This window comes from Alligator mississippiensis, chromosome 3 (genome assembly GCF_030867095.1).
Source record: "Alligator mississippiensis isolate rAllMis1 chromosome 3, rAllMis1, whole genome shotgun sequence".
Lineage (NCBI taxonomy): Eukaryota > Metazoa > Chordata > Crocodylia > Alligatoridae > Alligator > Alligator mississippiensis.
The window spans coordinates 227,250,896-227,278,244 of record NC_081826.1 but is presented as its reverse complement, the minus strand read 5'-3'; the positions used below and the strand labels follow the sequence as shown (position 1 = coordinate 227,278,244).

Below are 27,349 nucleotides of genomic sequence, written 5' to 3'. Positions count from 1 at the left end.
CCAACTAGACCCAGAGGGTCTAAGGGCACTCTGCCTTTGGGGTTGTCCCCTCTGATGCCTTGAGCGTCCTACGACAGGTGCCGCCGGTCGTCGCCACATTCACAAGTTGTTTTTTGTCTTCAGTTGGGGCTTCTAGTCCCCCAAAACCCAGCAAGGTGTGCTGAGTTAACCTTCTCTAGGCATGGAACAAAAATAGAACAGACAAAGGAAAAACAAAAAGACCCACACCAACAAAACTACACACTTCAGGAGCGACCTGAAGCGAAGAAGAAGAAAAAGGTCAGAGGAGGAAAAGAAAAGTAAAGGAAAAAAGGAGGGGCAACCGTGGAGCTGTGGGCCCTCCATTCCCCTCGCACTAAGTGCCCCTAAACTAGCACGTCCCCTGGGTTGGGACCCGCACTTTCACCCCAGCCGGGGTTTTCTTTGTCTCCTCCTGGATCCGCCTCTGGTCCAGTGTCTCAATGCCGGACGCCACCGGTAGAAGCTCCTCAGGCAGCTCTTGCTGCTGGCCTCTCTGCTGATTCCTCTGATCCCTGCTGGTCATCCCCGGTGTGGGGATCTCCCACAGCCCCTGCTGCCGCCGTCGCTTTTCTCCACGCTGGCTACTCGGCTTCCTGCTGCAGCTGGATGCCCCTGGCACAGCAGTCCTCCACCGTTTCTCCCACTCCCAGCGTCTCGTTTCCCATGCTCTCGGGGCCAGCTTTTATTTTCGTCAGGCAGCGTCTGTTGCTGACGTCACCTGCCCCAGCTGCAGATGGGCGCAGCTGACGAACCGCGCGGGCATCTCTCTCCGGCGTCCTGGAAGTGGTGAGTTGTTTTTTTTTTTGCCCTGGGTTTCTCTGTGGGCATGGTTTCCTGCTTGCCCATGCTTATGTCCCCATGACACTGCCGATATATCTCCACCAGCCCTACAATAACTACACCCCACAACAGAACCATCACCGTTCCTGGATCTTATACCTATACCTCCAGAAATGTAATATATTTCATCCAATGCACCAGATGCCCTGAAAATATGGAAAATATGTAGGAGAAACCAAACAGCAACTGCATACCAGAATGAATGCACACCAAAAATCCATCAAAGACAAAAGTATCTAATTAAATGCCCACTTCTCACAAGGCAGTCACTCCCTCTCTGATCTCTCAGTTCTAATCTTCAGTAGGAATCTACAAAACACCTTTCGTAGACAAGCCTGTGAACTTCCCTACATAAATCTATTGGATACAAAATATCTTGGACTTAATATAGACATTGGATTTATGACACATTACAACCTGCCTGACATCTGATACCCCAGGTAACCTGTCTCCAGCTGACCACTTGCATTCCTTCCTACATTTCCCTCTCTTCTCCCCCCTCACCTCCTTATCTCTACCCATTGTCTTCCAAACTTCCACGCATTTGCATTTTCATAGTCCTTTGTGGGTGGTTTGTGCCCAAAAACTTGCAAAGAACTTTTTTCCAACTATTTAGTTGGTCTAATAAAAGATATCACATCTATCCAAAGAACCTTGCCTGGCTATGTCTTTAAATCAACATGGCTACGATCCAACAACCCTTGAAAAACCAAATGAATGGGATAACGTCACAGATAAATTAATTGAGAGTTTGGACACAGTTACTTCAAACACAACACAGGCAAGAATGAGAGGCCTCTATTATAATAGTCTCGGCTCATCTACTTTGATCACGCTGTCTCTCAAAAAAGCATTCCAAAGGTGTTTCTGTGACTCCCAGTAATACAGTGTGTGGCTATGTGCTCTCCTCTAGTAGCTACATGACATACAGAGGTTTGAGATTCTACGGCAGGTTTCATGCTAAGATACCTGATTATGTGGGTCAAGTGGGTAGAGACTCATGCTTTTATATCCAGAGTTCCTGCATACAACTGCCAGAGGTGATGCAAAGAACATGTATTGTTAATTTGGTTATGCTGTTTGTAACTAATAAATCACAGGCATTCAAAATAGAAGTGATCTTTACTGAGGTCTAGCCAGGGGTACTATACAATGTGGGCCTGTTCTACAGAAAAGCTGTAAATGAAGAATTAAAATATGTGTAGAGAGGGCAGCAAATATGTGAAAACGTCTCCTAACATTTTGCATAAGATCAGATAGACTGTGTTATAGTATTGGTAGGGAAATGGTAGGATCCAGTGGACTGGAGGGTAGTTTAGCTGCAGGAAGGAGGGGAAATGGTTTGGATCATATAGTAGAATATTGATAGGTGTAATAGCGTCAAAGCATCACATTGAAGCTCAGTGTCAAGAATAAGACTGTAGGAGCAATCCTACATTTACACTTCATACAGCTTTTTGATAACTTTGTTAATAGCTGTATTTAGGAGCTCTGATTTTGATGAGGATCATCTCATGATCGCTCTAAGTGGTCATGACAAAAATGTCATTTTCATTGAGTTATGTGGAGAATTTTACTTCCATTAGGAGCTGTAACATCTGTTTCTACCCAGCTTGCAATATCATTTGCATTTATTTTGATAGACAGTGATTAATTTGGGGATGAACGTATTGTTTGTTTAATTTACAGTATGATTGATACTCACCCTCTTCATATTACTGTTTAAATGTGGAGAGATTCCTTTAGTATGGTATAGATATGCTCTGGGTATATCCATTCTGTCCACCCAGAAAGAGCTTATGTTTGATTGGGAAGCTTAATAATTTAACTGTTCTAGCATTTGCCTCCAGTAAATGTGTAGATCATGTGACATTGCAGAGGAGACAGTTGTTTGCTCCAATTCTGTTATATTTCAGATAGTGATGTGAGCACAGCCGGTGGAGGATGGTGTTACTGTGTCTCACAGCAAATCCTTTGTCTTGCAACGCGATAATCCTCAGAGGACATGCTTCACTTTCATCTTGCAATTTTGCTAAGACAGTCAGTCTCAGCTGTTAATTATTAAGGCTAGAGGTTATGAAATACAAAGTACAACTCAATGGTTTTGTAAAGCTACAACACTGATGCATTCACAGCTCCAGAAGCTTTGAATGATAAAGTATACTCCATTTCTACGTATAATGCTTTAAACTCCTACATTAACAGAGAGCACCTCAAGGGAAGCACGATGCAGGCTCTCATGAAACAGAGAGGCAGAATGAAGGTCAAGGAGCAGCAGAAATCAGCATGGCAACTACTGGTAATGGTCAGGTAAAGCAAGTGTTTTATCAATAACATGTTTTAAAAAAAAAAATGTCTGGTGCTGCTGTCAGTATGATTGGGAATTTCTGCTGCAGGTATTGAATTGTGCTTGAACAGGTTTTTTCAGATGTATGAATTCTGAAAAGGCTGGCATTTTTCTCCCCCTCCTCTTCCCCCATTGGAAGGGAATAAAAATCAGAAAGGATATTTTAATTAAACGGAATTAAATTTTTCCATTATACAAGGTACTGTTTTCCTTTTTTTAAACTTAGTGGGGTTAATATTTAAGGGAGGATAAGTGAATATTTTCGGTAAAAAAAAAATTTATCTTGTGTTATTCATGTTCAAGGTTATGATTACTGATGGACATTTTTCTCAAAGATTTCAGCTCAGAAATGGTCACTGAAATGCTGTAACTTACAAACTTGTCATTTGCCCTTTTTTTTTTTACATCAAATAACTTCTATTTCTCAGTGAAATGCTCTCTTACATAAATGTTTGAAGCCAAAAATCTCATCATTCAGAGATATTTCCTGCCTGTATGCTGAAGGGTGGTATAGATGTTTTTTTCCATGTTTGTCTAATGCTATTAGTGAAATGTGTTAGCTGGGTAAATTATGAAACTACAGTAATTTCATCCTTACCTGCCTTTTTTAACGTATTAAAATTAGGGATTTTTTAAACTAAATAATTTATATCTTGGCTTACTTTGCCATGCCGTGATGTTCACTTGTTTCATAATCTCAAAGTGTGGCTCATATTTTCATAGTATTCATTCAGGTTTTCATAATGTTACTAATTTGAGATCACAATTCATATATAAGCTTGTTTCTTTTTCTTACTTTTTGCCTGAATTGAAGGAAATATTTGAGTCCTTTTTAAAGTCTCTTAAGTACACAAGTATTTTTTGTTATGTCTCAAATACTTAATTTGAGACATAGTCCTTAATTTGCTATTAAACATTTAATCACAGTTTGGAATCCAGTTTTCTTTGCTGTATCTGAGCAGTTGCCTGGAGCCTCTCCTGCAACCCTGAAAACAGCATTAGTCCGAAGGGAAAAAATAGTTCAGTGATGCTTTTGGACTAAAAGCATAATGTGTTTAAATAATTGATGCATTCCGGCCACATGTTCATCTTTCTTGTATGAAAGGGGTTATTTTGGACAAGGGAAATTTGGGGGAGGGGAGAAGTATTTTTCCCCTGTTGCTTGATGTCTGGGTGCCTCAGCTTGTGTTCTATGAGACATCTGGGGATTATATACTTTCAGTGCAAGGCCAGGGACAGGAGGCTTAATGGATTGGACACTAATATTTATTTCTGGGAACCCAGCTCCATCCACCTTGTATCATTGAGCAATGAGCATTAAATAGAGTGAAAAAAAAATGACCTAATAATTTTGGGCTAGCCAATTTTGCAGTCAGATGAGCAATGTTAATTGAAGATTTGCCCACAGGGGACAATATTTTTCAGGACCCAGTTATGTTCTCTTCTGCATCATGTCACATATTCTACTCTGCTCCATTATATTTACTGTATTGGTGGTGAAATGAAATGTACTAAAGTCTTTATTTTGCAAGTTGTCTAGAATATTACAATGAATGTCACTGCTTCTTTTATGCACTGTGTTGCAAAACTAGGGGGTAACAACCCCAAAACAGGCAAGGGAAATAAATCTAGCAACAGATGAGGTAAGCACAAGAGGGTGAAGGACAATATAAGAGTGGAAAGAAAACGGAGAAATGTGTAAAAGTGGGATTGAATACTACTGGGGTTCAAGTATGGCAGTACTGTCCAACTTCTAAGTGCCTGGAGGCTGCACATGGCACAGATGCTTCCCTCTGCTGCTCTGTGCAGCCACCTGGGCCCCTCTCCCCACCCACTGCTGCACCATGTTGGCATGATTTTCCTGCCTTTCCTCCCCTGCTGCGACACGCATCCTGCTGTTTCCCCCCCCCTGCCCTTGCACAGCCTGGACTCACCCTCAGCTCCCCACATTGTGCCACGCTGCCCCAACCCCTGGGACAAGGGCTGGAAGTGACAACCACAGGAGGGAAGGGAAGCAGCAGAGACTCTGGCTGCTATTGTAGCTGGAGTAATTGGGGTAGCAGCAGCTGGGTGAGTGGAACAGTCCTGAAATAGGCTTGGGGGGTGTGGGGCATATGGATTGGTGAAAGGAAAAGCATGAGAGTTAAAAGTCTGGCCACTTACCAGTTTCTCAGATGAATTGCTACGTATTTTGAGTATTAGTTATTTCAGCCTAGTCTTCAGCAGACTGGTAATAAAAGATGATTACATTTGATTTGGACCTCTTGGTCATGAGAGTCAAAAGGCCAAACAATTCAGTATGTTAACTAACCTTAAACTCTAAAGCAAAGAGTCTCTTTAGATCAAGTTGATTTAATTGTTGGAGCAGATTAGAACTATATTTGTCTCCACCCTACTGCACTTTGATATCTAGTGTCTCCAACATTTCGGGTAACATATATATACTATAGCTAATCAGCAATGTAAAATTTTGGGCACATTTAAGTTAAAAAACCAAAAAAAATATTCATTGTGTAGCCCTAGCTGGCAACATGTTCCCTATATATTTACTACCTTAGGTCATTAAAATCAAAAGAATTTATAAAGCCCAATATACTTTTCATTATTTATGAACTTTAACTTTCTGAATTTCTCTCAGCTTGGACAATGAAAATAAGGGCTACATGGGAAAGTTAAACTGCTCTAAGGTAATGTGTGAGTTTAAATTGTTGCAACTACACCCATATAACTCTCTATGTGTGCACTTATTCTGGAAAACAAGGGTCTGCCTAGAGAGTTATAGAGGTAAAACTGTGGTGGTTTAACTATACCTGTATAATTACTTTAATAAATGGACTTTTTCTGTCCAGCCTAGCCCTCAGTAAAACCATTTCATCTTTTTTTTATAAGTCCATTCCACATTCACAGTGGTGAAGTGTTGATATCATAATGCCCAATATATAAGCATGCAGAAGTATATTTTGATCTGTGCCTTGTTGTATTAAATATTTTAGATACATTCACTTGTTTGTTAAGAAGTATAGACAACAGAAAAATAATGTGTTTCTTCTATCCTAGTTTTAAGTACCACTTTTAATTCTATAGTAATACTTTCCAATAAAAATTGTTACATTAATAGTCGCTATAGGTCAGGGGTCAGAAACGTTGCGAGGATCGGAGGCAGTGTATGACACAAAATGAACTCAATATCCAGAGCCACAGTGCAAACCATATCTGCATGTATAACACACCGCAGTTTTGGAGCCTGTGAATCACCCAACAGGATAAACTCATGATTTATGTTTGAGGAGTCATACTTGCAATTGAAAGTTGCTTTTTTTCCCCATTTTTTGGCACTTTCTTGGCATTGTACATCCTCTGCACAGTTCTCCTTTCTGTGAGGGTGGGATTTGCAGGCAGCCAGCTGGCAGTGAAGCCAGGGGCGTTTGCAGCCGGCCAGGAGCAGAGGAGTTTGCAATCTCCCCGCTACCAGCCGGAATGCCCAGCTGGCTGCAAACTCCTACCCCCTTCCCTCTATCCCTCCCCCAGCTGGCTACAAACTCTTCCACACCCCCTTCCCATTCCCGTGACACACTCCACTGCCCCACCAGTCTGAGTTCACAAGCCGCACTTGGTTTGATATAGAAATGACTAGCCACAGTTACCGTGGTCCAATTTCAAAAGCAAAAGACACAGTCATTGGCCAAGTGAGGATATTCTTGCCCAGCCAGTCAGCATGCATGAGCGTGGCCTGGGCATAGAACTGTTGCTAGCAGTGGTTAAAGCTCGCGCCACAACCCAGCAGCCAATCCTTTGCAGCCTGGTACCGGGCCATGGCCCGGTGGTTGGGAACCTCTGTTCCAGTCAGTCCTTCTGTTCTAAAGTAGAAGCAAACCAGACAGATGTTTGCTTAATCTGTTCTTAAAACCTTTAATGACAAAGGTTCCAGAGCCTCCCTGGGTTCCCTGCTCCAGTGCTTAACTATCCTTGTAGTTAGATTATCATTAAGGAAAACTTTCTAAATCTCCCTTGCTGTATATTAAGCTGATTACTTCTTATTCTACCGTTGGTGGACATAGAGAACTCTATCCTCTTTATAGTACTCTTCTATATATTTGAAGGCTATTACCATGTACACCTCAGATGGCTCTAGACTAGTCTAAATAAACCCAGTTTTTTTAACCTTGCTTTGTAGGTCATCTTTTCTAAACCTTTTGCCATTTTTTGTTGCTATATGTTGCCTTGATGGATTCCAAGACAAGTTAGAAGGATGGAGAAGGAAGTGAAGGAAGTAGTAATAATGGTAGTAGAGAAGCATCTTGGAAGCTTTTGTTAGAGAGACTGGACAAGCAGTAGACAATTTAATCTTCTAACTGTTGGAGCAGGGGTTGTCAACTGGGGGCACTTGAGAAGGCCCTAGGGAGTACGTGTGGGCAGGCGGGGATGGAGCGCTGCCACACACCTCCTGCCCAGCCAGATGTGGGGGGCAGGGCTGCCACTGCTCCACATCTGGGTGTGTGCTACCCCAGCCCCCCCTCTCCCCCTGCTCCATGTCCAGCCACCAGGGGTACACTGCTCTATGTATGGCTGCCAGGCATACACTGATCCAAAAAGGTTGAAAACCCCTGTATTGGAGGTTTATTTTTTTTGGCTGCTTGATTGAAGGTTTAGAGGACAAAGTGCATGATTCTGACTGCATCATCCCATCTTCACCTTCTCTATTGATGGGTGTCCCGTCCCCGTCCCATCCCCCCGCCCCCCCCGGCCTATAAGTGGTGAAAGGTTAGCTTTGAAAGTTCTTTAGAAATCTCTTGTCTTCGCTACTGTGGGAGAAACTCATTTAGTACTGGGGCTCAGGCTGTAGCTCATCAGTCAGACTTGTCTGCTTCTGGCACTTGGCTCAATTGCAAGGCAGAAGGTAGTGTATCTCAGCATTGCTGCTTTCAGATAATCCAAAAAAAATGGAACCTTCTGTTAAGTGAAGGAATAAGAAAGACAGCTATCAGAGGTAGGCAGCAGAAAACAAAAAAAGAACAAGAAAGCTAATATTTTATAACCAAGGAGGAAAAAACAGAAGGAAAAAGGACTGGAAAGAAACAAATAAATTTGACAACAACACCAGACAAAAAGTAAAATAATGACAGCTTTGTCAAGTTGTAAATCCAAAAGAGTATCTGTCCATGTAACTGTTTCTAGTGAGACTCCAAAAAAATGAGTTTGAAAGCACTGGTTAATGTCTTTGTTCTTTCACTGGAAAAAACAGAACTTTAGCCCCCAGAGACTTCCCTTGCTGAAAATCACAAGTTTCTTGATGCGTAGAATCTCCCTCCTTGTTAACTGATGCAGAACCAGTTGTATTCTGAAGCAGTTGAGTTTTTTGCCCTTGGGGTTGTGAGAAGCAGACTCTGAGAAGTAGGTCTCCTGAAATTTTGAAAAATTCTTCTGGACACAAGGAGGGTTCTGCGTTATTGATGCAGGACTCCTACTTACTCTATGGAAGGTAGCCTGAAATCTGTGTTGGTTTATTTTCCTTGATCCTTGCTTCTGTATGCTGTCCAGTTTATAGTTCAGTTTTCTTTGGGTGAATGTAGTTATTATAAAGCCCAGTAACAGAATGAATTGCATAGGGATATAGAGCTATTTGGAGAGGCAGTTTGGGGATAAACGGATAATAAAAGCCAGTTTCATGAGGGTTTTCTTAATCATACCTTCCAAAGTATGCTGTGGTTGATGCATTTTAACTAAAATATATGGTAACAATATATGGTTGTAAATTAATTAAATGGTCAAATTCTGGAACTTAAAGAATTAATGGTTGGTTCTTTAGTGAAAATTTTGTGGATCCTTCCTAATTGTTGTTTAAACTTGTAGGGTTCAGCAGCTCGAATGGACCATGAGACAGCCAGTGTGACGAGCTCTAGTAGTAACTATTCTGTTCCTCGAAGACTGACAAGTCATCTGGGTACCAAGGTAACCGAAGATTACAAACCACAGGTCGCTAACACTACATTTTTACTAATACAATAACCTCATTGTTTCTACTAGTAGTACTAATATTAGTTAAATGATCTTTCATGCATACTAATTCCATGGAATTTTTATCCTTTAAAATATATTTTTCAGGTTTTAAATTGTCCACAAAAATCCTTCAAATTTGTGGGGAAATTTTTGAATTATCACTGGTAGAGTTACTATAATTAGGAAAATTTAATTGATTGCAGTAAGTTGTTTGAGCATCTAAAATTCTTGAAGTTGGATGAACCAATATATAAATTAACCTGTGTTAAAGGTTTGTTCTTTGTACAGAATTGAATTCTTCAAATAGATGTTATTACTGAGAAACTTCTAAAGTTATCTGAACCACTGATGCTGCTAAATCAACATTCAAGATTACTAATAAAACTGTAAAAGAAACAGTCTTCTTAAGGAGACATGAAAAGAAACTGAGATTCTAGCATATAAAATGGCCTAATGATACTTGTGATAATTTTTAACGAGAAAGACGGGTTAAAGTAAACCTCATTCTATGTCTGAAGTATCTATCCAATACACATTTTGTTTTGGTAGCAATTATTTAGAATTCATCAATGCAGAATGGGTTTTTATGCACTACTGTGCAGAAGCCTGTTGTCTTTATTAAATAATAATGATTTAAATGTGCTAAAAATATTATTTATGATTAATCACATAATTTGTGGACAAAAGGACAAAAGGAGTGGTAAAGGTATTGATTACAACAGCCACTTCACTAACAAAAAAAAAAAAAAGAGAGAGAGGGCAGTGTCTATAGAAGATTTAGAGACCCTTTGAAACCTTCCCTTGTCCTTTATAGGCAAAAACTGCTTCCATGTCAGCAGGACTAAAATTAGTAGTTTAGCAATGTGGAAGCCTGAAGTTTAGTAGTCACCACAAAATAACTCAAACAAATAACATTTTAGCTATATAGTAGAGGACAGTGGATGCTAACTTCTGATTCCTGCTACCTTTTGGAGAGTATTCTTCATAATTCAAACATGTATATCCTGGGACTTGCTATTTACCTTGATGGCCACCCCACTCTGTCCCAGAAATTCTTGATTTTGAGTTTACTTAGCATATTAAGACCATGAATATAAAGTAAAATATTATTGTTGAAATCCTTTAAGCCCAGTGACCCCACCTCTATTTGTATAATGTACCTAGATTCTCTTGTTCATATTATAATTTATCAGGGACTTCTACTCAAATAATAATAGAGGAGACAGACTCTTGATTGTGATACAGTATTTTCAAAGGAAATAGTTTCAAAAATAGGATTTTTAGCTGTCAAAAACCCTTTCCCTCCAATGTCACAATACACAGTTGACTGCTGATAAAGTGCAAAACAGCTTGTAAAAGCACAGGAATTCAGTCAAGTAATATACATCTTTTCAGGCTTGTATTCTATGTGGTTGATTCTTGAAAAAAAAATTTTTTTTTTAAATCTCCCATTTTTGGTTGATTTTTCTCAAAATCTGTCTGTAATATGTGGAGCTGAATATGGGGGACCTTATTTCAAAAGAAATGTACAATGCACAGATGCTAGTGAATTCTATACAAGTAACTTGTACTGTGCTATCTACTAATTAAACTAGAGCAAGTGAAGGAGAGGGTAGTGTACAACAGTGAATGTGTTTGAGTATGGGTGATGAAAAGCAAAGATGGTGGTGCCAGGTTGTACTGAGCTATAAAATCAAGGGAAATTTGAAATGTTAAGGCATGAGAAGAAGAGAAAGTGGAGAATAAAAGGGAGAAAATATACACATTTATCGAGGTTTTCTTGGGGTGGGGAGGGGTTATGTTTTGTTTTGCTTTAAAATTATGTTCCTGTAGTCTAGGAAGTAAAAATTACCACTCACTGTTGTACCTCTCACTAGCTTGGAGACTCATTTAGCTGATGCCTCAGATCTTCTTCACAACTGCTCTCCATTCCAGGACAAGTAGCTACACCCACACATCTAAATAATTGTTTTATTATAGACGTCTGTCACTGCTGGATTTAATCTCTATGATGTACATTAAAGATGCTACTTGAAGTGTCTGGCAAGAGGTATACATTAAGCAGATTGAATTCACTTTAGGGAGGCTACATGTTTTGCCTCACCGGTATATTTGATTGTTCCCAGTCCAGGAATTGAAAATTCCTAATCTGCAGTTGCCTCGCATCTACCCCTGAGCTGTCTCAAAGTTGTGTCAAAAGATGTTTTAGTTTTGGTTCTACCATTTTTACATTTTAATGTTAAATAGATTGTAGATTAATAAGATACAGTTTTAAGATGTTTAAGGCTTCCACTTCTCAGTTGTGTTAAATTAGTATTATAGCTTTAGTGAAATGCATGATTTCCTGAATACCTGGTCTAGTTTAAAGTACTCTGACTCACCCAAATCTTATAGAACTCAGGGGCTGGATTTTGTCTTCAGTAGTATTAGAAATTCTAATGTACCTCCTGGGATCCATCAGTGATTGTCTAATTATTTAGAAAAATGTAGTTGCTATTGGTGGACCTGAACAAATTTAGTATTTAGCAAATCTCATTCCTTTCTTTGTTGGTATATAAAGGATATATCATTCTACAGCAGGGGCGGGCATAGTCCGGCCCACAGTGAATGCCATTTCTCAGCAGCCGCTGCCCACATGGCTGGGGCCAGTTTTCATAGAGACTCCAGCCTGCTCAGTGAAATGTACTCTGTCCAAGTTTGCAGATGACACAAAGCTATGGGGAGAGGTGGACACGCCGGAGGGCAGGGAACAGCTGCAAGAAGATCTGGACAGGTTGGACAAGTGGGCAGAAAACAACAGAATGCAGTTCAACAAGGAGAAATGCAAAGTGCTGCACCTAGGGAGGAAGAATGTCCAGCACACCTACAGCCTAGGGAATGACCTGCTGAGTAGCACGGAAGTGGAAAGGGATCTTGGAGTCCTAGCGGACTCCAAGATGAACATGAGTCGGCAGTGTGACGAAGCCGTCAAAAAAGCCAATGGCACTTTATTGTGCATCAGCAGATGCATGACGAATAGGTCCAAGGAGGTGATACTTCCCCTCTATCGGGCACTGGTCAGACCGCAGTTGGAGTACTGCGTGCAATTCTGGGCGCCGCAATTCAAGAGGGATGCAGATAACCTGGAGAGGGTCCAGAGAAGGGCCACTCTTATGGTTAAGGGCCTGCAGACCAAACCCTACGAGGAGAGACTAGAGAAACTGGATTTTTTCAGTCTCCGCAAGAGAAGGTTGAGAGGTGACCTTGTGGCTGCCTATAAGTTCATCACGGGGGCACAGAAGGGAATTGGTGAGTATTTATTCACCAAGGCGCCCCCGGGGGTTACAAGAAATAATTGCCACAAGCTAGCAGAGAGCAGATTTAGATTGGACATTAGGAAGAACTTCTTCACAGTTTGAGTGGCCAAGGTCTGGAATGGGCTCCCAAGGGAGGTGGTGCTCTCCCCTACCCTGGGGGTCTTCAAGAGGAGGTTAGATGAGCATCTAGCTGGGGTCATCTGGACCCAGCACTCTTTCCTGCCTATGCAGGGGGTCGGACTTGATGATCTATTGAGGTCCCTTCCGACCCTAACATCTATGAATCTATGAATCTATGTGACAGCATGGGGTGGGGTTTTCATGGAGACCGGCCCCAGCAGCACTGGCAGGGCACACAGCTGGGTGGGAAACTGCTCAGGGGCTGGGATCTTGTGGAGGTGACAGCGTGGTCCAGAGCTGGGGCAGAGCCGTGATCTGCAGCCTGCACACCACAGGCAGGGGCATACAGGCAGCATATCATGGCTCTGCCTTAGCTCTGGACTATGCTGTCTCCACTGCAAGATCCCAGCCCTGGCTCCAGAGCAGCTCCCTGCCCTGCCACACGCCCTGCCATCGCTGCTGGGGCTGGTCTCCACAGAAACCCCAGCCCCACACTGTCATGGTGCAGTCATTGCTGGGGTCTCCATAGAAACTGGCCCCAGCCATGCAGGCAGGAGCTGCTGGGAAATAAGAGTCCGGCTGCTGTCCAGGTCCACAATTTTGCCCACCCTTGTTCTACAGAAAGGTGTTCACTGTTGTTTCTCTGTTCAACTGGGATAGCCCACTTAGAGAAAACTGTGGGTCTTTGGTGGTTTTTGGGGACTTTCTAATAGGATTGTGATGATATGTTGCATGTCAGATCTTTCCAGTGATTCTCAACATTTTTAAACTCAAGGCATGCCTTGTTAGCCTTGATGCACTCCTTAGAAAATACTAGCTCTTAGCTGTTGCTCGTTTTTTCACCACAGAAAGATAATAAAGCAATTCTTCTGTAGCAAAGAACTTGGAATGTTTTTAGCCCCCTGGATTCTTTATTTGAAATCTCTGTGTTGATATTGTGAATCATATATAGGTGTTTGCACAGCTAACAGTGCTATTATTGTGCAGCAATCCATGGCATCCTTAAAAGGGTCTCGTGGCACCTCAGGGTACTGCAGCATCCTAGTTGAAAATCACTGGATGGTTCTGTCAAAAGTGAAATCGAACAATTTAAGTTATGTACCAAAGCCAAAACAAATGGACAGGTCAGAGCTGCTGCCAATTAACTGCTACATTATGCAACCCTCAAGAGATTCCCTCCAAAATGTAACATTTTGATGTGAAATCTGTTTTTGCTCTTCTGAATTTATTGTGTGTATGGAACATTATCCAATGTCTTAATCATAAAAGATCAGTATTTTATATTGCCTATATTAAACAGCTGTTTTTCACTGCTTTTATTCATAATAGTGTACAACCATTTTATCCGTTAAATTTGTTATCTGTAAATAAACTGCCCCATTCAGAAAATGTGTAAAACATTTATTATAGCAACGTTGAGCTGTGATTTTGAAATCTTTAGAGAAAATAAATTAAAATATATCTGTATTAAGGTTTTTACTACAACATTAATAACACAATTGTTCTCGGCCTTACAAATCTTTGTCTAGGGTAGCTATATTTAACTCACTCAGTAGCATGGTATTTGGCACTGGAGATATGTCTTTCCATAAAAATATGATTTGTGAAAATGTATATCTGTTTCAGAGATAAAATTATTAGTAAATGTATCTTGGCACTCTCAAACAAAAGTATTACTGGATAGCACATTTTCATTAGTGTGCTGTTTCAATCTTTTAGTACAATGAATATCTAAAACTAATCGGGGTAAAGATGAATAAAAGCAGGTCAAATATTACTCACTTATTCTATCTACATTACTACCAAGTGCAGTTATGATTAATGTTGTAAACAACAAAGAACCAATAGTAGTTATGCAATCATTTCTAAGCAGTACACATTTTTCCACAATTTTTAAAGTAATTTTCTTCTTTGCTCATATAAACCACCCATCACTTCATTTTAAGTTTAATTTATTATGTGTTCTGGTTTTTTGTTGTTTTTTTTTAAATAAAAGTGTAACTGAGTTTTTTAATTATTTGGTTTACAGGTGGAAATGGTGTATTCATTGTTGTCAATGCTTGGTACTCATGATAAGGATGACATGTCACGAACTTTGCTAGCTATGTCTAGCTCCCAAGATAGCTGCATAGCCATGCGTCAGTCTGGATGTCTTCCTCTCCTCATCCAGCTTTTACATGGCAACGATAAAGACTCTGTGTTGTTAGGAAACTCCCGGGGCAGTAAGGAAGCCCGTGCCAGAGCCAGTGCAGCACTGCATAACATCATTCACTCTCAGCCTGATGATAAGCGAGGCAGACGGGAAATCCGTGTGCTCCATCTTTTGGAACAGATACGGGCTTACTGTGAAACATGTTGGGAATGGCAGGAGGCGCATGAACAAGGCATGGACCAAGACAAAAATCCAAGTACGTCATCATAATGCCCAAAAAATATTAGCAGTATATTATAGAAGCATTTAACTTTTAACCTAAATTTTCAGTTATGTGTATATTGTGTTTGTACATGTAGATAGATTGTAACATATAGATTATATACAGTCTTTTTCATGGTAATTTAAAAAAAACTTATAGTAATACCTGAAAACAGGATGCCATATCTGAAATGCATACTATCTATACACTCTTTCTGAAATACTGTTCTTTAAATAGTAGACTTTAGTACTTTTTCTAAGCAGACTCTTAAGATTTTTTTTGTACTCTGTATGAACTTGTTTTTAAAATTCATGGTAACTGTATTTGTTGAATATGTAATGGTTTTTAAAATCCTAATCTTTTACTCAGAGAGAGGGATATTCTAAGGAGATATGCATCTCCTTTTTTTTTCTTCTTTTTGGCAAAATTGGTCTTAGAAGGGCACAAATAGAGCAGTCTAGTTCCAGTCTATTCAATGTAATGCATGCAACTATTAAGGATAACCTGTGTATGATAGATCAGGGAATTTTAAGCTATTATAGTATTGTCACTGTAAAATAAATGCGCTTTTTCAGAGAAAAAATGTAAAGTATCAATTTAACTTTTCTAACATTGTTTCTGATTTAAGGGAAAACGTTTCCATTCTTTCCACCAGTGCCCACTGTCAAGTTAATTAGCCAAATAAATGTATTAACCTTCAAAATCTACTTGTTTGATCAGGTGGAAATTCCTATTTACAAGGAATATTTGCAGCACCAGAAATTAAATATCTAGAAGTTTGGTTATACGTATGTGTAAGTCTGTCCACAAATCATTTTCATTAGAATGCACAATTAATTAGTCTTTTCTTGCATTATTTCAGTAATCCAACTAAAATTTACTTTAAAATTGCATTCCCTTGAAGGTATATTATCTTGACAACACCTTTTTAATAGACCAAGTAAATATTAATTGTTTCCTTTTCGGGTGGGTTGGAACAGTGCCAGCTCCAGTTGACCATCAGATCTGTCCTGCAGTGTGTGTTCTGATGAAACTTTCATTTGATGAAGAACATAGGCATGCAATGAATGAGCTTGGTAAGAGCAAATATTTTTCTATATACATCTGTTAGAAGTTTTTAACTGTGCTTTCATGTATATTATATAGAAATCCAATAAGTTGTTCAATTTTGCCACAAGTGTAGATAAATCTCCAGTTAATTTAGGTCAAAGACCCTGTCCCCAGGTGATTCTTTTGAGCCTGTTGGAATGATATGGTGATCTCAACCCAGTTCTTATTTGATGAATTATTAACTGATTTGCCATCACAGTTGGTGGCTGTTGATGCAGTTGGCAATTTTGGAAGACCACGAAAACCACGTGTTGGGAATTTTGGAAGGGTTGGACTACTCCATGGAGACGACCCTATTTCCCTAGTTGGCATGTTTTCTGAGCACAAACTTGCCCTTTTGTCTGTTCCATGCCTATTAGTGTACACAGGTCTTCAGCCACCTTTAATGAGCATTAAGAAGCACATATTATTTCTCTGGGGAAAAGAATTCATCAATAAGAATTATGCAGTAGTAATCATCAGGTGTTCTGCATAGTCTTGATTCTAATTGTTCTGATCTCATCAGATGAAAAGAGAACTGTGCTTTGACATGTGCACTTGCTGGGTAAAGTAGAAGGATGTACCCATTTTACACTTCATAAATACTCATCATGCACACATTACACTGAGACTTTCTTTGAAGTCATTCATAGTTATCTTTGCGGTGTTTGCACACACACATGTATATATTGCATTCAAATGTGCCTTTAGGCTCCTCATTCTCTTTCCCTGGAAAGTGGCTTGGCATGCATAGTACTCCAGTTTGCAGCAAGTACAGACTGTGCAAAGAACATACACCATTATTTAATGGTGTATTTTAGGACAAACAGGGTGCATCTACATATGCAGTTAACATGTAGCAATAAACTCTGGTGCAGTTTGTGCTGGAGTTATTGCTCCCAGGTGCAACATTTACATGTGCATTCAAGACCACAGCACGTTGCCCATACCTGGCCTGTTGCGGGGGGCAGGGGCGGGCAGCAGCCTGCCAGCCCAGGGCTGCTCCACCCTGGTTCAGCATGCTGTGGAGGGCCCGGCTGGGGCACAAAGGTGCTACAGCATGGAGTTGCCTGGCAGGCAGCCCCCGCACTATAGCACTCTCATGCCCCAGTCAGCCACAGTCACTGTCTATACATGCGTTTCAGCACACATAACTACTCCACTGTAGGATAGTAGTATCCTACAACGGAGTTAGTTGATTTAATGTGCCCTAACGCGGGCGCATGTGTAGACAGTGATGTTTTACTTTAGAGCTAATTAATCAGCTCTGCAGTAAAGCTCATATTTAGATGTACCCACATTTATTTACTTTGTTCTGTAACACCTCTACTTAGAGATAACTGGTACATGTACATATTTCAGTCAAATGCATGAGTGCCTGGAGCAGGGGTCAGAGTGCCAGAAACACCCACAGCCTTGACTTGTAAGGTGTCAGCATGCCATTGATGGACAGCCCTGAGAAGCCCTATTCTTGTTGTGGCAGCACAGCCCCAGCCCCTTCCCCACCATCTGCCTCAAGGAATGCGTGCACCCACCACCAGCAACAAGCCAGGCTGGGGCTCTGCAGATTTCAGTGCAGCTGCTTGCAGCTTCCCAGCTCCCCCACAGCCGGTTCAGGTTCTGGACAGAATCCTGCCTCCCACCATGGAGCCCAGGCTGTTCGCAGCAGGTGGCAGGGAGGCTGCTAGCAGCTGCACCAGGGTCTGTGGAGTCCCGGCCCGGCTTGTTACTGGTTACAGGTGCATGTGCACCTTGGTGGACAGTGAGGAAGGGGCAGGGGCTGCCCCTTGTGGTTCTCCCACTGTCTGCCCTGAGGCCTGTGAGCCAAGCAAAAAGTCTTCTCATGCCATGCTCTGGCCTAGAGCATCCAAGTCAGATCTCTCATTGAGAGCCCACATGAGGACAGTGCTGTCCCCAGCCAGAGGCATAAGGACAGGCAAGGGCACATATGCTACCTTTGTAGGGACCATAACTAGAAGTCTCTGATTAGATATGAGGTGCACGTGTACCTGTATGTGGAATAATACATGTGCATAATATTATGTGCATAATACATCCCAAAGAACAACTGTTACAGTAAGCATAAATTACTTCCTTAAAATGAACTGATGGCCCAAATTCTCTGAACTGTATGCTTGATGTACACAGGGGGTGGAAGCAAGGATGACCAGTGAATATCAGGTCAATATGCAGTACAAGATAGATAAAGAAGTGAAGAGGGAGGTCTCTATTATACTGGCTGTCACTGGTCTGGGGGCACTGTGTAGTAGCAGAGGATCAGCGTAATATGGCATCCAGACCAGTTTCCCATTTGTTCCGCCAAACTCCTTTATGTGTTGGATCTTGGGAGAGGAAGTGTTACAGGAACTGGCTGGCAGCCCTAGACCCTTGAAGGACTTTCACAAGCTTGGAGAATTCTCCATTGCTCAGATCCTCTAGGTAGATGCATACAAAGCAGCTGCATTGTGGCTGTGAGTCTAACCCAATATGCTTTTAGCAGGCAACTTTACCTTGTAAACTGAAAAAATTGTACTTAAAATTACTTAGGCACATGTTTCTTAGAGAAAGTGTGCATGGGATAGCTTGTTTTCAGTAGACTGAGGAAAAAAAAAAGTACAGAATATAGGAGTGCTTCCTGGATGGAGAATTATTTTCAGTATTTCATTTTTTATCAACCAGTGGTCCAAAGCTTACTTTAATGTGCATACTCCAAAGCCTGTATTTATTGCAAAAATCATGAATATCCTCCCTGGTATTTCCAAATGTTTGCACCATAGTATACGATGGGCAGGAACTCTGATACATTCCTGTGCCGGGAATTCTTATTGGCTAGTTCCTAGGTGCTTTGGATTGCTTTTTGGAGGCAGCTATCTGTCCATTGCCAAATACAAGCAATTTGGATCACCTTTCTGGGGCAAGAAGCCTAAATCCAGACTTTTCAATGCCTAAATAGTGGTACCTCTGAGAATGATTTGGATCTGGCTTTTAATGCCTTACCTATTAAAAAAACTTTTGCGTATATGACTTTCCCAGCATCATGTTAGGAACTCTGTGACAGAGATGGCACTCTGTTCCAGGGTGACATTCCTATGCCTAAGCCATTGGACTCTTCCTCTTCTTGCTGTCCCCTGCCTTGTTTATTATACATCTTCCAGCTTCTGCAACAAATGAGGCAATGGGCCTCAGTAGACAACCTTAATTCATTCCTAGGATGTGGTTCATCTAGTGACCTGACTGTGGCAGGGGAGATCCTAAGGAAGAAATATATGCCCATATAATTTTAAAAAATCATAATTTACACAAACAAGAGGGCTGAATTAGAATTGCAAAGATGACCTTGTATCTGCCATTTTGTAATTTGTGAGTGCTTGACTTTGCAAACAAAATAATTTTAACATAGTTGCTTTGGGCTTAAGGCTTTAAAAAACAAGCTGAAAAAAGTATAAGATCCATCAGGTGGAAGTATGTTGGCCATCCACATAGATCATTGCACTATTAGAATCCTTAGATCCACAGTACACACCTCTAACACTTTAGTTAAAGCTGGTGGCAAACTCACCTGGGGCCCCGGGCTGGATCCAGACTGCGAGACTCTTTGCGGGCCAAATCCAACCTGGGGCATGCTCCTCTGCATTTGAGTCCAGGTTCTTCTTCTGTTTGCTTTTTACTGCTTCGGAATAAATAGAGAGGCATTGACAACCAAGAAGAGGTATCCCCTGGCAAACGGGAGGAGAAACAGTGTTACTAGTCCTGCTGAGCTGTTGCACACCTAGGAAGCTGGTCATCACTGTCCCCATAAGGCAGTCTGGTTGCCATGTAAGAGCTTTTTGGGAATAGGGAATGCTCAGTACAGATTAAATCTTTAGGTATCTATAAAAGTCTCTACTGAGCATATGCTAACTAGATTTTTAGGAACTTAGCTAGATTTTGGAAGATTTTCACAGGGACAACGAAAGTCACAACTGTGCTAGCAGAGTGTGAGCTTTTTCACCCCTGCCTCAACCAATTTTAAATTCCAAAACATGGTGGTATGCTTGCCAGTGAAATGGTTATTAAAAAATGTATTTAGTCCATATCTTGTTCTCAGAAGTAGCCACGCCATTTATGAAAGTACCATGCTCTCCCAAAGTGAATCACCCAGAGAGAGATGCATGGAATGGAAAAAATCTTATTGAATGGTATACATTTGATATTTTTTTGATCAGCTAAAAACTGAGTCTTAAAGCAGAAATTTTTAGGCAGTTTCAGCTATAGATGTTCTTATCAGTTCTGCTTAAAATATGTATGTACTTTATTGACATTATTTTGCACCATTTTTGGTGCATTATTTTGTACAGCTATTTTTGTGTTGTCTGTACTTTGGAGAAGGAAGACCAAAAATGCCACACTTCTAGTATCAGGGGTGTACTTGGTAGCTGTGTTGGTCTGAGACAAAAAGACATAAAAAAACTAGAACTCTTGGTTCCAAAATGATACCTTTTATTAGACCAACTGGAAAATGGCAAGAAAATTGTCCTTTTCTGCAAGCTTTCGGGATCAAAGTCCCTTCGTCAGGCTCTGGGAAAAGTGTAGATGGTACAAGATGGTAGATGGTACACTTCTAGTATTGCCTTTAATTATAATTTTTATCGTATAGGAGGTTTACAAGCCATCGCAGAACTGTTGCAAGTGGATTGTGAAATGTATGGGCTAACAAATGACCACTACAGTGTTACATTAAGACGGTATGCGGGAATGGCTTTGACAAACTTGACTTTTGGAGATGTGGCAAACAAGGTATATTTTGAAATTAGTTTTGTACATAATTTTACATTTTATAACATAATTTTATTTCTGAGTCAGAAAAGTGAGAGGGTGATGGTTAATCCCCAAGGCAAGTTTATAGAAGGGGCACGGGACAGCTGTGACATTTCATTGGTAGGCTATAACACCAGTGACTAAACATTCCATTAAAAAATGTAATAGCACTTCTGTTCCAAAAATTGTTGGGTTCAAGTTGACCTTTAAATTAGGGATCAGAATCTTTGGTTTCTTTGGATTTTTTGTCTTGTTTTTTCTTATGAATTAATATAGTCCATATTCCCAAACGAAGACTTAATTGATACTAAATTACACACCTCTCTTGGAAAATTATGCAAAGTTTTTCTAGCCCCATAGATTTGAGTTTACCACACAGACCCAGATACAGAGTATTGTAATGCTAGTTGTCAAGCCAAAGAATAGTGCAACTGTTATGAAAGTAGTATTTTAAATACATTTGACTGTTTTTCTGCACTATATCTTATCAAATTAATTACTTGTGCAAGTGATATAATGTTTTTAAGTTGATAGTTGTTAATAATCTCATTTTTCCTCTGATGTAAGGAATGATTTTTTTTATTCAGGCCAAGATTAAATGATTCAAAGTGTTCTTGGATGCAGAACAAAATAAGCTTTTAATTAAAACAAAATATGATCAGGAGTAAAAAACATACTCATTGGAGTAAAATTTAAGTAGATAATAAGTAATTATCTTCTCAGATTTAGCAAACAAATGACATATAAAGAATGAGCTCAAGACTAGTCCATGTCTGGTCCTGGACCCATTATTAGAAAGATAAAATTTGAATAATTGATTAGTAGATCTATGCTGCTCCTGCCTTCTCAGAATTGAGCCTGAAAATCATACTCAAGTTTTAAGTGGTTGGAGAATTTAAATTAAATGTCTAACTGAAAAACCAGTAACATTGAGCTATTTTTTAACCCAAATCAGCAGGGGTGACTAGTTTATTATGTGAGAACTGTGTACATCTGTCATTTTGTATATTTTAATAGCCTCTTCCCTTTTTTCCCCTGAAAGGCTACATTGTGTTCTATGAAGGGCTGCATGAGAGCTCTCGTTGCCCAGTTAAAATCTGAGAGTGAAGACTTGCAGCAGGTAACTTTTTTTTTCCTTTGAGAAGGAAACATTCCCCTCCAAGAATCATTGCACTGATTTGCTCTGTCTTCCATCACATCATAGTGAAACTTTGCATTTGTGCTTGCACTATGTTCTTCTCTAATTTCTTACATTCCTCCCACTCATCTGTTCTTAACACCCTCTTCTCTTCCTCCATTCATAGTTGACTTCATGCCTTTTCTTATGCTTTATGGTCCCAAGGAACTGAGATTGCAGTTGGGGGTATCTTAAGCATATTTCTTCTCTGACATTTCCCATATGGTGAAAGAAAGTAAATAGCGGCTGCAGAGTCTCTACTTCAAGGGATATTCTACCTTATACTGAATTAGGTTGTTCTACAAACAGTATGTTATAAAGTGTCCATGCTGCACCAAGGCATCTAGTCCAGTGTCTTGACCCTCCATAAAGAATTTTTTTCAAAGATTTTTAAATAGACATTTCTTTAAAAGAGCATTTCGAATGATCCTGAGAGTTTGACCAAGAAATCTTACTTCAGTACCATGAAAACTACTTGACATTGCAAGTAAAAATAGAATTGAAAACCATTTTGATAAACATATAAAAGAACAAATCATCACAGTTTTTAGAAAGGAAAAACAACAAAACAGTGGATGAAGGAGCAGTGCTAAAGATAAATTGATTTAAACTTTAAAGAAATCTTTGACAAAATATGTCACACCTCCTAGAGAAGCTAAATAATCATAAATGAGACAGTAGATAAGAGACCATGAAAGATAACTGTGGGGAGCCTCTGATTTAATATTAGGACAGATGTTAAATGTATGGATTAATAATCTGGAAAGGAAGGTGAATAGCATGGTGCCAACATCTTTAGAATTAGTTAAATTAAGTAATCAAAAGTAGAGAAGATTATGAGGAAATGGAAGTATATATCAAATCAAAGAATGTGTGCCTATGACAAATTCAGGGTAAGGCTTGTTGGAAGAAACAAATTAAAATATTCTTACACGTTCTTGAGTTAACCAGCTATAGGCACTCAGGAGAAAAGGTCTTGATGCTTATTGCAGGAACAGTTCAATGGAAGATTCTGCTCATTATGAAGCAATAGTTTAAAAGGCAAACAACAGTAGTTAAAAGCAAACTGCGAAGCAGTAGTTTAAAAACAATAGTTTAAAAGCTGTTAAAATGGTTAGAAAATAATGTTGAAACTATTTAATGCCTACACCTGGAATACTAGATATAGTTCTGTATAGAATATATTCTCAGTGGGAAGAACAACAGCAGAAATGTAAGGAGCATAGAAATAGATGAGAGGTATTTAAAGAGAAATTGAAAAGGGGACTGTTCATTATAGGAAAGACAGAAATGAAGACATGATAGTTGTATAAGCACATTAGAATGGTAAAAGGCACAAATTGTGTACTCCTGTTTGCCCTTACACAAGAATAGGGAGATGAAAAATAAATTTTAAACTGCAAATAATTAACCTTAGAAATTGTTCCTGCAAAATAGCACTGATGTTCAGGACCCAGTGAAGTTCAAATAAGGATTATGCACTTTTATGGATAATTAGGCCATCCATAGTTAAATGCTAACCTGTCTATTTTATAAGGGATATAGGTTCTCATGGTTCAGGGCATAATTACCTACAAATTGGCTGGGTTAGGTTATTCTGCAACTGTCTACTGTAGGGGTTCTTCCATTCCCGAGTACTAGCTGCTGTCAGAGAAAGCATACTGTGGAGTAGAACTCTTAGCTACCATTCAGTTTCTCAACTAGTGGATCATTCCAGTTCTACAACGTTTTTCTTCCTCGTACCCAAAAGACAAAAGAAAATATTTGTTGATGCATATATTTTTGTTGAGCTATAAACCCACTTTAGAGGGACACTAAATAGGAGCAAACTTTTAATGTACAAGCTAGCCCAGTGTGTGAAAAAGAACTCCAAACTTGTTGCTTCCATTCAGAAGCTGTAAAGGGAAAGGGTCATCATATCATCTGGTGAAAAACTCAGTATGTTGAGATGTATTTTCCTTTTATGTTTGCAGGTCATTGCAAGTGTTTTGAGGAATTTGTCCTGGAGAGCAGATGTCAACAGTAAAAAGACATTGCGTGAAGTTGGAAGCGTGAAAGCTTTGATGGAATGTGCTTTGGAAGTTAAAAAGGTATAGTTTATAAAAGATTTAGTGCATTTTTAAAGGCCTGTATGAATTTTTCTTCTTAGACACAGAGAAAAAAATATTGTTACCCTTTTGTCCTCAGCCATTAGCCAAATATTCAGGTTCTTCTAGTTTGTTTCCATTAGGAAAAAAAACGCTGATGGAGTCAAGTATTTCTTTGTTGGAATCCTGTTCAATTGCAAACCATTGATCCCAAGCACTGTTTCCCACACGCACAATAGGAATCAAGCACAAGGCAGTTCCTTTGCTGAAAATTCCAAAGCTTTCTCCAGCCAGCAAATCTCCAGTCCCCAAATCTCCCTCTTTTCTTTTCTCCCAGGATCACACTTTCAGTGCTTAATTTGCCATCAGCTGCTTAGCTTCTTTGGCTGCTTTTTGGTATTTCATCTGACAAGAGTACATGCCTCCATCAAACAGGGTTCTAAAATTTCTTTGCTTATGTGGCTCAGTGTCTGACTGGACTTGCATGCAACTTGTGTTTTGGTGGTGAGTTGTAGTGTTTCATGTACTCTCCTCCTAGAAGTAGCTTGACTGCTTATTATATGCATCCACAGTTGGAGGGTGCTTTTAGACCAGGGGTGGGCAAAATACTACCCACGGGCTGGATCCAGCTTGCCAAGGGATCTTCTGGCCTGCAACAGGTTCCTTGATCCTGCCCAACCCATGCATAGGCGGCAGCCTAGGCCGTGGCACTGCCAGTCCTGCTGCCCCCAAGTGCCCAGAGAGGCAGAGCAGCGTGACACCTGGATTTGCTTCCCAGCAGCACCAGCTCCTGGCTGCTGCCACCATTGGATCCAGTCCCACTGCCTGGGCACCCCAGTGAGTCTCCCTTATAGCTGCCATCAGGGTGGGACCCATGAGGGCAGGGTGGATGGGATGGGGCTGGGGGTAGGCATGAAGTGATGTTCCAGAGCAAGATGGGCAGATGAGGTTGGGATCACGGGGCAGTGACAGTGTGGGGCTGTGGCCACGATCCACTACCTGCATGCCCCTGTGATGCATGTGGGTTCTGCAGGCAGGGGTGTGCAGAGAATGGATTGTGGCCTGGCCCCGGCCCCAGCCCTGCAGTTACCATGCCAGGATCCCAGACCAAGCCCTGGATGCAGTTCCCTGCCCACCCATGGCCTTATCCCATCAGCCTAGCTATGTGTCCTGGCTGTGCTGGTCCCAGCTGGTTTCCATGAAAACCCCAGAATCGTGAAGCAGTTACAGTGTGGGGCTGGGACCCAGGACAGAGGCATGATCTGCTTCCTGCATAACCCTGCCCACAGAACTGGTGCCCATCACAGGTGGCATGCAGGCAGTGGCCAGAATGGGACTAGAGCTAGGGCTGGGATTTGGGGAAGTGGCATCTGGGAGTGGGACGGGCAGGCAGAGCTGGGGCTGAGACCACAGGGTGGTGACAACACAGGGCCAGAGCCCCACGATTCCAGCGTTGGCCCTGCCCGCCTACCCATTCCACTCCTGAATGCCACTCCCTGCCCACCCACAGCCCCATTTTGGCCAATCGTGAAGCAGAGCTGCAATCTGCTCCTTGCATGCTCCTGCCTGCAGAGCCAGCACACATCACAGGGATGTTTAGGCAGATCACAGCTCTGCTGGGATGGGGCCAGAGCTGAGATCTGGGGGAGTGGCATCCAGGAGTGCTGAGGCTGGGATACACAGGTGCTGAGGCTGGAATCATGAGGCACCTGCACACCCATCCATCCTGTTCCTGGATGCCACTCCCCGCTCACCTGCAGCCCCATTCCAGGCAAGAGCAGAGCTGAGCTGTTATCTGCTGCCCGCACACCCTTGCAGCAGGCACCAGCTCTGCCCTGGGTCTTGGCTCCATGATGTCACCCCACTGCAGGCAGGGTGTACGGCCAGGCAGACAGGATGGGGCCGCTTAGGGATTTTGGTGAGCTGTTGCGTGGGGGAGAGGTGTGCTGACCCAGCTATAGTAGCTCACCAAAAATCCCTATATGGCCTGTGGGCCCAAATAATTCCCCACCCCTGTTTTCAGTGATGGTTTCATTCAGTCTCTGTCATAACAGTACATTTCTTACTACTAAGTTAGGAAAGTCAAAGTGAAATAAAAACGTTCCCAGCTTGTATTTAGTGCTAATAAAATAGTGTATAAATCCTTTGTGGAGTTTGGTTATAGCCATATTGGTCTAAGGCAGACAAGGTATATAAATCCTTTATAAGTTAATTGTAATTCAGATTTTGTAATTGTACTTTTGAAGGATCAGTGTCACCAAACATGTACAAACAATTATTCTAATTTTCTATTAGGCATACTGCAAAGGGAATTATAGATTCCTTTGCTTACTGAATTGCTAAATCATCTCTGTACACTTTAAAATAAGAATGTAAAAAGCAAATATTATGTAAAATATATATTCTAATGGTTCTTAAACCTTTCCATAACCAGACTTCCCAAGGTGCTTTCTTATTTACTATATAGGAAGAACAGGGTGCTCACAAGCTCCTGTACCTGTTCAGGACCGCCCTGGAGTTGTGATCTCTAGTGGAAAATTCAGCTCCTCCCTTGAAGAAGAGCTTTCAGAGCAGGCTAGTGTTGATCAGTGACTAATTTAGCAAGGGAAACCAAAGTTGGCACCCGTGGTCCCTTCTCTGAATTCAAATTAATTATCTGAAACTTTGGTACCTGAAGGCTATTACACTTCATTTTGGAAGTGGAAACTGCTGCTCTTGGGTGCCCATTGCCTCACATAAAACAGTGATTTGCATGTGTTGTTGGGCTTGTATTTAATAAAGTGTACAGCTTTAACAGCCTCATCAGGTACATTTCCCACTTCCCCTGGCATCTCTTCTGCTGTCAAAGCTCCATAGTGACTGAAACCATCCATCAAAACGGTTTGTGATGCAGTAGTTAGGGTTTTAGTCACTAGGGGTGTAAACAGACATTGCATTTCTCCCAGAAGAACCTTTTTGTCTCAGGATCCTACAGAGGTACATCAGTTGCTCCACTTTAAGTACCTGTGAAGTACACAAGATAAACTGTTCTAACACTTTTTCACAGGACAATGTCTGTAAATTAATAGGGGCTCATTCAATTTAATTGCTAGTCATTCCAGGGACTATCCTGTCAGGCCGGGTTCTGTCCCTGGCCACCTAGTGGCAGAGGTGTAGCAATGCAG

At 41.0% G+C, this 27,349-nt stretch overlaps 1 protein-coding gene across 4 annotated transcripts in view; it reads left to right on the top strand.

Annotated features, from left to right (window-relative positions):
• Window positions 1-27,349, top strand: part of APC (APC regulator of WNT signaling pathway) — a 170,372-nt gene that overhangs the window by 128,900 nt on the left and 14,123 nt on the right. For 3 of the 4 annotated variants that reach the window (XM_019484432.2, XM_019484436.2, XM_019484451.2), the window contains 7 exons: window positions 3,067-3,171; window positions 9,059-9,181; window positions 14,651-15,029; window positions 16,016-16,111; window positions 20,761-20,900; window positions 21,964-22,041; window positions 24,072-24,188. In XM_019484432.2, coding sequence (XP_019339977.1) covers window positions 3,067-3,171; window positions 9,059-9,181; window positions 14,651-15,029; window positions 16,016-16,111; window positions 20,761-20,900; window positions 21,964-22,041; window positions 24,072-24,188 — 1,038 coding nt within the window. The remainder of the gene's footprint in view (window positions 1-3,066; window positions 3,172-9,058; window positions 9,182-14,650; window positions 15,030-16,015; window positions 16,112-20,760; window positions 20,901-21,963; window positions 22,042-24,071; window positions 24,189-27,349) is intronic. The other variant, XM_006272098.4, reaches the window with a different exon arrangement.